Here is an 11471-nt window from a genome sequence, read left to right as displayed (position 1 = left end):
AAAAAAAAAAAAAAGAAAAAAAAAATGGAAGAAAAGGAAAAAAAGGGACTTAAAACAGAAACAGAACTACCAAACTACCATTGACCCAGCAATCCCATTACTGGAAATATATCCAAGCCAAAAGAAAATAAATTAAGCTACCAAAACACACATGCATTCATATGTTATTGCAGCATTATTCACCATAGCAAAGACATGAAATAAATGTAGGTGGCCTTCAACAGAGAACTGGAAAAAGAAAATATGGAACTTGTATAACACAGAATACTATACAGTCATAAAAAATAAAAAATCATGTTCTTTGCAGCAATGTGGATGTCTCTGGAGACCATAATTAAAAATGAATTAATGCAGGAATAGAGAAACAAATACCATATATTCTCACTTACAAGTAGCAGCTAAATATTGGGTACTCATGAACATAAAGATGTCAATAACGGACACTGGGGATTATAGAAGGGGAAGGCAAGGATGAATGGGTACTATGTTCACTACTACCTGGGTGATGGGATCACTCATTTCCCAAACCTCAGCACCATACGATATACCCACGTGACAAAACTGCAGATGTACCCACTGAATCTAAAATAAAAGTTGAAATTATTTTTTAAAAAGAAAGTTACTTCCTCAAACCGTCCCACACTTGATGTTAGGTCTTGCACAGAGTAGGTGCCCCAGTAAAGCATCACTGATGCCAACAAAATAATTGCTGTTGAGAAAGGTCATAGGAAAGTACTTTATCTCCTGTTTTTTTACCATGTTGCCCAGGCTGGTCTTAAACTCCTGACCTCAGGTGATCCACCCACTGTGGCCTCCCAAAGTGCTGGGATTACAGGTGTGAGCCACTGCATCCAGCTTGGTTTTTTAAACAAGAGCTTTAGAGTCGATTAATTTGGATTTTCCATGTATACATGTATCTCATTTGCTAATGACAATTTAGCTTTTAATTTTTATAAATCATTTTCTTTCTCTTGCCTAATTGCATAGGCCTGTAACTCCAAAACATTGTCAAAACCGTAAGGACAGTGTGCACGCTTGCTTTTTTGTTGTTGTTGTTGTTGTTGTTGTTTTGTTTTTTTTCTGATTTTACAAGAAAAAATAATAAACATTTTATTAGCTTTCAGCACAGATGCCATGCACTTTGTGTACGTCCCAATCCTGGGCTTTTTTTCACTATCACTCTTTGTCCAGTACCTTCAACCCTGAAAATTCCTTCCACTCGTTTTAAGATAAAAAGCAAAGTTCTTCATGGCCTAGGGAAAAAAAATTGTAGCAGAGGATAGGGCTAAAAAGGAGCAGACTGAACTGTACAGCAATCGCCAAAGCAAGGGGTTAGAAAAAGTTTCCTGGTCCCATAGTTACCATTTAGAGGGAAGAACCAGAGCTTGGGGAGGAGTCGGGGCCACCCCCGCCCCCCGCCCGGCGTCGTTGCCACCCGCGGAGATGAAATGTGAGCCTGGGTGGCCGAAGACGCCCGAGTGGCCGCCTTCCCCGCGTCTGAGCGCAGTCGGCGAGACAAAGAGACCTGGGCCCCAGCGCAGCCCATCGCGGGCCACGCGCGCCCTAGCTCCGCGGAGCCCCGCACTCGCCGGCCCGGGACGCGACCAGCCCGGGCTCCCTTCGAAGACTCCCTAGGCAATGGCCGGGTCTCCGCTCCACCCCACTCTCTGGAGCGCTGCCCCCTCCATCTGATCGCCCTCCATCCTCCTTTTCCCTCCGGTTCCGGGCTCTCCCTTCGCTCCAAGCCTCTTTCTGGCGCGCAACCTCAGGCCACCGGCTTGGATGGACGCGCCGAGGCTGCCCGTGCGTCCAGGGGTCTTGCTTCCGAAGTTGGTCCTGCTCTTTGTCTATGCAGGTCAGTGACAGAGGGCGGCGGAGAGGGTCAAAGGCGTGGTGCTGCGCTTGGGTCACCGGGACCTTTGCAGAAGGGCAGACATGGTATGGTCCCTGCGAGGGCGACGGCAGAAACCCGCGCACTTTGACCTTCACGCGGTTTGGTTTTGTTCCTTTTCCTTTAACCTTTCCTTTTTGCATTTCTTTTCTTTTCCTTTCCACCTTGGAAATGGCAATCTCGCGTTTAGGGGATTTGACTCCCTGGTAAAAGTAAACTATATCCAAACAAACTTATCTATAGGCTAGGCACTGGCCTCTCCACCTTCTGCTTTCTGAATATTCCTGGTTTCTCCTCTTACAAATGAAAAGCCTTGGAGCTTTGTTTTTGTTCTTTGGAAGATTCACAAGTGTGGTAGACTGGGCTATTGGGTGCACTGAAGTCAAACATAAGGTTTTTGAGAAGCATGAATTCACCCAGGGTCTAATCTGCGTAAGTAGATTTGGATAAACACTTTTCTATAAGAGAAGAGCATCTCATTTCCCTTCTAATTATTCGTAGTAAGAACCGCTAATAATTAATGAAGCAAAGTGGGTTTTCTTGTTCTGTGATTCATATGGAACCCCAAAGGGCCTTTCATTGGTTATTCAGGTATAAAGTTTCTTACACATTTGGTCTTTGCATCAGTTCATATTCACAAAACAATGTAAGCTAAAAGCAGAGTTCTTTGTAAAATATTTTTGTGTCTCTAACGTCCTATGACAAAAATCGCAGGCTCACCCGTGACCCTCCAATACTAAATGTATATAGAGCACTGCAATTTACCTTTGATACTCAAAAAGATGCTGCAGCTGAAATGATGTTCTTCAACGTTGTACCTGGGCATTACAAGAATTGAATTTCTCATTCAACCTTGCTAGAAAAGTCATCATAACTTCTGTAGACATTTTCAGTCTGTTTATTGAAATGCAAATTAGTGGCTGTCTAGAACTTATCATTTTAAAGATGTTTTATAGCAGGGAAAAATGCTCGCTTTCTAATATAGAAATTCATAAAAGAAGGATAAGTCCTTCCTATTGAATGAAGAGAATTTACATTTAATCTGTTTATAACATTTGTTTCTTTTATTAAATTTATATAAGGTTTTCAGAATTTGAGGGATTAACACTCAATTGCATTAATATTCGTTTTCTATTGAAAAAAATATCTTTATTAGTCCTTTTGAAGCAATTATGCTTTTCACCTCCTCTGCTTGACAGTGTTAAATACCTTCACTTACACATACTCAAACCACTCCATTGAAGCACAATTTTGTTTGTTTCTTCATTATATTCCCCGTGGTAAACTGAAAGCTTCTGCTTCACACATCTCTCCCTTCCTCCTGTTGTCCTAGTACTAGGTGTCCAACTCCTCAGTGAAGCCGGCCAGCTACAAGGATGGTTAGTTTAGGAAGTTTTCAGTCCATTCATTTTTCTTCTTTGAAATCCCTCTCGAGAAAGCTACCAAGTAGCTGTAAGCCAGTGCTAAGTTGACTTGTTATATTTGCTAAGAAGTGTTTAGCTAATAAGCTCTTTGGTTTCAATTCCTGGACTTCTTATTCAGAGGGCTTTTTATGCTTTTCATAGTCATTCAACTATTACTTATTCAGTGAGCTATGTTGAGTCGTAAGAGGTCATGTTCTTATCAGTCTTCTCTGGGAAGTACGGTATGATCATAAATTAACTTAAGGTATAAAAGGTTGTGTCATAGGAGAAGTAAAATCATGCGCCATAGACGTTCAAAGAAGACCTTATTGGTGGCTTAAATGAGTAAGCTTCATGAGAACAATGTTTATTTTGTTCAGCAAAAAGATCAATCAATATTTGCTCAGGAAAACTGAATTGAGGAAGACTTGAAGGAACTAGACCTTTGAAAAATAGAGAAACCCTGGACTAAGCGAGATGGAGTAGGATATAGTAGGATGTATGTGAACAAAGGCAAAAATCAAGATCTGTACATTCAACAAAGGATATTTCAGTTTGGTTGGAACTAAGAGGTTGGCTGGAAAGAAGGGTTGAGGTTAGATGCTGGAACACCACAGAAATCAAAATAGATTATGGTATTAAATGAATTGCCAGCTTTATGGGACAAAAATCTAAGTACATGCACTGCTCATAATCCAAATTATTTTTCCCAAAGCGGATGCATTGGATTCACATTTCATTTGGCTAAACAAATAAGAAAAAGGTTTCTATACCTGAAGCATAATGTTGTACCATAGAGCTACTTTTGGAAGGAGACCCAGTGAAGTGTGGATATTATTGTCTGACTCCCACTGCAGGCTACAAAGGCAGGTTTTGGTCAAGGTTTTACCTTCCAGACCTCAGCCTGTAACTCTGTCCCCTCCCTTTCCTTCCTCTCTTATCTTGCTGTAGCTTGCAAGGGCCATTTCTAAGCAAATGCTTCAAGCCAGATACTGTTTTTCCTGTTCTGCAGATTCCTTAAGGTGGGAGGCAGGGGTGAGTTAAGGAACCTTCTTCCAGACCGTACCTTTCAGGAAAAAGTCATTGAAGAAAGTTTGGCTGATTTTCAGGGACACTAACTTGGACATTAGAAGTAATCTTATTTATCTTCTGGGACAAACTATAATCTATTGTTTATCCAGTGAGAAAAAACTACTGTATGGTGGGAACACTGATCTGTGTCAAATTATTCTCAAGTAACCCAGAGAAAGCAATGAACATAAAAAAGGCTTGGAGGTAGGGTTGAAATTTCATTTTGGAGAGGCTGTGATAGTGAACGTGTTTGTCATTCTGTTAAATCTCCTCTTTTGGGCAGTTTAATTCTGAGAAGTAGACAAGAGCACTGGAAGATACCATAAAAACAATGACCAATGTGTGAAAAGATCCAGAGGTTTGCTGCAGGTATAATCCAGCTTCTTGGCTACAGGATTTTGGGCTTGGTTTCCTGTAATATTGGCTCAAAATATTTTGATAACACCCATAAGGGTAGTCACTGAAATAAAATGGTAGTAATTGAACCTTTGATATTCATGGAGAGTTTAATGAGATGTCACTGTCCTGAGCATGGTACAAAAGGTACCCATGAAGTTACTTAGACATAGGTTGTCCTACTCTGACAGAATGGTAAGGACATTAGCTCTCTCAAAGTCAGAATGGCTTTTATTTTATTTTTTGTGAAATAATTTCAACTTCTTTAATTTTAAACTCAGGGAATATATGAGCAGATTTATTCATGGGTATATCGTGTGATGCTGAGGTTTGAGGTATAATTGATTCCATCACCCAGGTATTGAACATTGTACCCAAGAGTTTTTCAACCCCTCTCCATTCCCTTTCCAACTTCTTCTAGTAGTTCCAGTGTCTATTGTTGCCATCTTTATGTCCGTAATTAGCTGATGTTTAGCTCTCACTTATAAGTGAGAACATGTGATATTTGGTTTTCTGTTCCTGCATTAATTTGCATAGGATTATGGCCTCCATCTGCATCCATCTTGCTGCAAAGGACATGATTTCATTAGTTTTTTTCTGGCTGCATAGTATTCCACGACGTATATGTACCATATTGTCTTTACTGGGTCCGCTATTGATGGACCCTTAGGATGAATCACTGTCTTCGCTATTTTGAATAGTGCTGTGATGAATATACAAATGCACTTGTCTTTTTGATAGAATGATTTATTTCCTTTTGGATATATAGCTCAGCAATGGGATTACTGAGTCAAATGGTAGTTTTGATTAAAGCTCTGAGAAATCTCCAAACTGCTTTCCACAGTGGCTGAACTAATTTCCACTAACAGCGTATGAGTATTTCCTTTATCCTCAGGCTCACTAGTATCTGGTTTTTGTTGTTGTTGTTGTTTACTTTTCAATCATAGCCTTCTGGTGTGAAGTGGTATCTCACTGTGGTTTTGGTTTGCATTTCTCTGATGATTGGTGACTTGTTGAACATTTTTTTGCTGTGTTGGTTGGCAGCTTGTGTGTCTTCTTTAGTGAAGTGTCTTGTTAATGTCCTTTGCCCATTTTTTAATGGGATTATTTGGGTTTTGCTTGTTCAATTATTTAAGTTCCTTGCAGATTCTGGGTATTAGGCTTTTGTCAGATGTATAGTTTACAAATATTTTCTCCCATTCTGTAGATTGCCTGTTTACTCTCTTGATAGTTTATTTTGCTGTGCAGAAGCTCTTTAATAATTCTACTTGTCAATTGCTTTTGTTGCAATTGCTTTGAAGACTTAGTTATAAATTCCTTCACAAGGCTGATGTCAGGGAGGGTGTTTCCTAGCTTTTCTTCTAGGAGTCTTATAGTCTGAAGTCTTTCATTTACATCTTTAATCTATTTCGAGTTAATTTTTGTATACAGTAAAAGATATGGGTCCAGTTTCATTCTTCTGCATATGGCTAACTGGTTATCCCAGCACTATTTATTGAATAGGGAGTCCTTTCCTCATTACTTATTTTTGCTGACTTTGTCAAAGATCAGATGGCTGTGGGTGTGCATTGAATGGCTTTTAAGAACGTGAAGCAAAACGTCCCTGCTAAGCCCTTTGTATAACTGACCAGTCTAAATATTTGAATAAATTAAACAGCACTAAAAATGAGAGCTATGGAAATTCACCAAGAAAACTGTAAATTAAATAGCCTTTAAAAGTCTGTCATACTCCGCAAAAGGCATTTATTGTCAATATATTGGCTTATCCCTTGTATCTAAATCATTAGATTGTGTTTCTGTCTTCAAATTTTAAAAGTGGACTTAAGAACTTATTGAATCTCACAAAGGTAATTATTTTTCTCTTTCATTCCTTATTACCAAAATCCAGAGGTAAACCTCAAGGGTCATGTTTGTCAAGCTATAATGTAAAAAATAAAATTGAGGGGAAGAAAATATGAACTTTTCCATTTGTTCCACAAAAGCCATGCATAATTGTTAATGGTGACTGAACTTTGCCGCCTTTTAATCACATCTCTTTGTAAGGAATCATCTTAGCAGGGAAGTGATTTAAAAGCAATGTAACATTTCCTTTCTGGATAAATCAATTACATGGACATGTAGACATAAATATATTTTGTACTTTTAATGTTACAGCTTAGACAGGGAAGCAAAAGTTTTATATGATTTATATAATAATATTACCTTTAGGAATTGAGTTGGAAATGGATTATTTTGTGATTCTTAAATGTACAACCTAAATTTTCAGACTGCACTTAATGTTTTCCTAATCATGTATCTGAAACTTATATATTTATCATAATTTATATGACTGAGTGACAACCTTAGCATGTTAAACATAAATCATTTAGGTGAAATAAAGAATACTCCAAAGCTTGAATAATTTTTATCCAACATTTTTAGTATAATATTTCTTGCTGAAAAGTATATGGAAAAATAGTAATTGCTGATCCTTTATTCAGAAAATAACTCTTTCCCCTTTACATAGTACTGTTTTATACCTTATTGATTTCTCAATCCGACATTAAGTAAACTCTTAATTATTTAGAAAATAATTGTATATGGGGATTTCTTCCTATAACCAATCATCTTTTAATTCAAATGAATTTACAGGATGCAGACTCATTGTGTTACCATATGTATGCAAACTGTAATTATGAAGGTAAAAAAACATGGCACAAAAAGAAAAGCATGTAATACACTATCATGGAAAACATTCATCATTTCAAAATTATTCCTTTTTGGTATTATCCATGCAACTAAACCTTTCTATTAATTGAAGTGAGTTGAGAATATAATACCCTAAAGTTAGAAGAATTTTTTATTTTTTTGGTTTTATTTCCCAGGCTGGAGTGCAGTGGCATGATCTCAGCTCACTCCATCTCCTGGGTTCAAGCAATTCTCTTGCCTCAGCCTCCTGAGTAGCTGGGATTACAGGTGTGCACCACCATACCCAGCTAATTTTTGTGTTTTTAGTAGAGACAGGGTTTTACCATGTTGGCCAAGCTGGTCTCAAACTCCTGACCTCAAGTGATTCACCTGCCTTGGCCTCCCAAAGTGCTGGGATTACGGGCATGAGCCACTGCTCCTAATTAAGAAGATTTTATCATTTAATATTATTATAAAACTCTATGGACAAATCCAATGACTGAGTAGTTTCATTGTTCAGCCCTTCCTTCATTATCCCATTCAACTAACCCTGACTAGCAATTATGGTGCTTGGTGTAGAAGATTCAAGAATGGTCTATGTCTTTACAGCTTAAAGTCTAATGGGAAAGAGAGGCCAGTTTAGATCCTTACAAATGTTTTTCAATCCTGAGGATGAAAATGAAGATTTAAAACTACTAAAGAGTGGTCACTGGCTGATTAAGATGTGAAATAATAGAATAATTTTTCCTGAAACTGCTATTTTACAACCATAACTGCTCACGTGTGGTTTTTGTTTTGTAGATGATTGCCTTGCTCAGTGTGGCAAAGATTGCAGATCTTACTGCTGTGATGGAACCACGCCCTACTGTTGCTCCTACTATGCTTACATTGGGAATATCCTCTCGTGAGTATTAGTCAAATTTGGCAATGTTGAAGCTCTTCCTCTTGTCCACTTGTCCAGTTATGTTTTTAAAAGGTACCAAGTGATAGTTGTGGGCAAGAGATTTCAAGACTGGTTATTGACATGAAATCTTTACTGGAGATATTAACACATAGCTATCTAATGGGCTATGTTATTTGACAAAATATGCAAAATAATATACAAAATAAATTGCCTTCATTATAAAGGAACTAAAAAGAGTTATTCTTTTATTGTTTTACTTTGTCTACTCTAATAATATTTTAAGTAGACATCATTTTATTGATAATGTTATAACATCATCAGTCATATGGTTTTATCTGTTTTGTTGAAAGATTTGCATGTTAAAATTTGTCGTTTAATTATAGCCAGTTTATTTTGCCGTCATGTATTAATTTAACACATCCAGTAGATGTCAGGAAAAAGAGAGGTTATGAATAAAAAACAGTTGAAACATGAACTGTCAATTCTCACATAATACATATACAGCAACTTCAGGAAACAAGCTTAGAGCCTCAGGAAAGCTAGGTATAAGTAATGCAAAGTGATAAATAATAAGGCACACAAACAAAATAGACACATGAGGACTGTTAAGCATTTCCTTGCTGTGTTAAGCCTGTCCTTGCAACAAATTAGGAATTTATTTTAGAGCTGATTCTGGACAAAGGAAAATGGAGAAGCTGGACCTGCCTCCGGGGTTGTATGTCTGGAAAAGTGTGCACTTGTCAGTTCCTCAGGAGAGGAACCCACAGCTGAGAAATAAAAAGTTGAGAATTAGGAACATAAGAATTTATTGAGTCAAAATTCCCATGACTTTCAGATAGCAGCAGCGGTTGTGGCTCTGTCTCCTGTTTTGTTTTTCAAGTCCGTATCATGATGATTTGGGAAATGTTCTGTTCCCAAACAGTTCTGTTTAACTCATGCCTACAAAGGCTCAATAGGAAACAGGAAACATTAGGCGCTAAGTCATATGTGCCCAGCTATTTTAGGGACGTGTCCAATGAGACGGCCTATTACACATTCTCCATTTCCCGAGAATAGAAAACCTGGCACCACATAAACTTTCTAGAATCAGTGTTGGGGCTGATATTAGAGAACATGACTCTGAAAACACACATAAAAAATTATACTTTGGGATACTCTTGAACACTATTATAGATGTGAAAGAAATGTCAAGCTACAATAAAAAATCATGTATGGAATTTAAGCCTTCTTTGAAATGCAAATAAGCTCTAAAAATGTTTACATTTTTCTTCATGGGTAGTTTGGTAGAAAAGAGATTAAGCCCACTTCTTACATTAGAAAACTGTCAGGATGATTTTTTACAGGAACTCATCAGCTCAAATATAAATATATAATGATGTTTACAGTGGTATATTACTTCACAGTATTTAAAGTAACTTAAAATATATCATTAATAAATTTAAATTTTGTTCTCAAACGGTCTCCACATGCCAGATGCTGCTGTCCCCGGTAGAGGTGTAAGTATAGATTTGGAGAATGTGAAGTCAAAGTGATTCTGGGATTCTTTGGTCATCTGGCTCTCGGCCTGTCTCTCAGTTCACTAACTATATCGTGGAGTGTAGTGTGACCTCTTTCTCACTCCATAGCTACCTCTACCCTGGTAAATACGTATAACTCATAATTACTTATTAATCAGAATATTTTTAAATATTTGAATTTATAGATGTACTTGTTATGATTTACATTTGCAGTGAAGTTCACATTTTTATATTCTATGTTTATATTCTATATGTTTAATTTCACCACTGGTTAAAGTGAAGAATTAGGTGAGTTGATACTTTGATGTAGATTATTAAGACCAGGTACTTGTTAAGTTTGGGGGAAAAATAATCGTGTTTCAGAAGGGAAAATTAACACAGATGGCATTATATTTCAGGCAGTTATAACTGAAATTTCTGTTCAAACTAGATACCACTGAGCATATCTCATGCTAAACAATTCTTAGCAAAAAGAAAGGTGGGGCGGGGGAGACTTTAAAGTGTTTTCCCACTGGATACAAGAGAATACATTTTCAGGATTTCCAGGTATTGTTTAACATTTGAAAACAGTTCTTTGCTCCACCCAAAGTGTGTTTTTCTTTTTTTTTAATTGGTGGTTTGGGATACAGTAGGTAGGAAAAAAGTTAATTCCAAGAATGCTCACAAGGGTTCCTTCATACACATGTTTTCATATATTTCTGTTTTGAAATTCATAACGATGCTTCCTCTTTTTAAGCATCCAGGCACATTCTTAGTGAAATCATTTTAATTGTCGTAACAAAAAGTTAAACCCTTGCAGTTGTTAGAAAAGTAATAAGGAAGAAAGGAATCACACATTGAAATGTAAGGTAACTTAAGTGAATATTTTTATAATTTGGTTTATTTTTTGTTTGTTTTTACAATAAAAATGTTTGCTCAGTTTAAAATGAGCTAAAAAGACAGCAAAATATAATTTGGGCATTTTAGAGTGTTTGTAAATTGGTTGGGTTAGGGCCATTTGACTGTCCTTGCTCAGTCCTTCCCCTAGTCACCTACTGAAATAATCAGAGTTGCTGTTTAGCCCTTAATTTTGCTAACTTCAATTGCCCTTGCTCTTTTGCAAACTAACCATTAAGATTTGTTTATAAAGCAGTCACAGGAGCTAATTTAGTTGAAAAGTCTTATTTTACTCAGTTCGCTCTCCTTTTTTATTTATTTATTTATTTAATTTTTTGAGACAGAGTCTCATTCTGTCACCCAGGCTGGAGTGCAGTGGCACAATCTCAGCTCACTGCAGCCTCTGCCTCCTGGGTTTAAGCGATTCTCATGCCTCAACCACCCAAGTAGCCAGGATTATAGGCAGGTGCCACCATGCCTGGCTAATTTTTGTAGTTTTAGTAGAAAGAGGTTTTCACCATGTTGTCCATGCTGGTGATGAACTCCTAGCCTCAAGTAATCTGCCCACTTCAGCTTCCCAAAGTGCTGGGATTACAGGCGAGAGCCTCTGCACCCTACACTCTCATTTTTTTTTAAGATGCTTTCTATTTTAAATATGAGTTAATTTTGGCAAATAAATTCAGGTGCCATTTTTCTTTCTTACTGCTGTTAGGAATTTTAAGATTTACTTCTGTCTTATGAAAAAC

At 37.4% G+C, this 11471-nt stretch overlaps 1 protein-coding gene across 3 annotated transcripts in view; it reads left to right on the top strand.

Annotated features, from left to right (window-relative positions):
* Nucleotides 1-1303: 1303 nt before the first annotated feature.
* Nucleotides 1304-11471, top strand: part of CYYR1 (cysteine and tyrosine rich 1) — a 109839-nt gene continuing 99671 nt past the window's right edge. For all 3 annotated transcript variants that reach the window (XM_037743247.1, XM_017541911.2, XM_037743248.1), the window contains exons 1-2: nt 1304-1855; nt 8230-8332. In XM_037743247.1, the coding sequence (XP_037599175.1) occupies nt 1783-1855; nt 8230-8332 (176 nt within the window). In that variant the 5' untranslated portion in view covers nt 1304-1782. The remainder of the gene's footprint in view (nt 1856-8229; nt 8333-11471) is intronic.

This window comes from Cebus imitator, unplaced genomic scaffold (genome assembly GCF_001604975.1).
Source record: "Cebus imitator isolate Cc_AM_T3 unplaced genomic scaffold, Cebus_imitator-1.0 Scaffold138, whole genome shotgun sequence".
Lineage (NCBI taxonomy): Eukaryota > Metazoa > Chordata > Mammalia > Primates > Cebidae > Cebus > Cebus imitator.
Note: the sequence above shows the minus strand (reverse complement) of the source record. Positions and strands in the feature narration are given on the sequence as shown.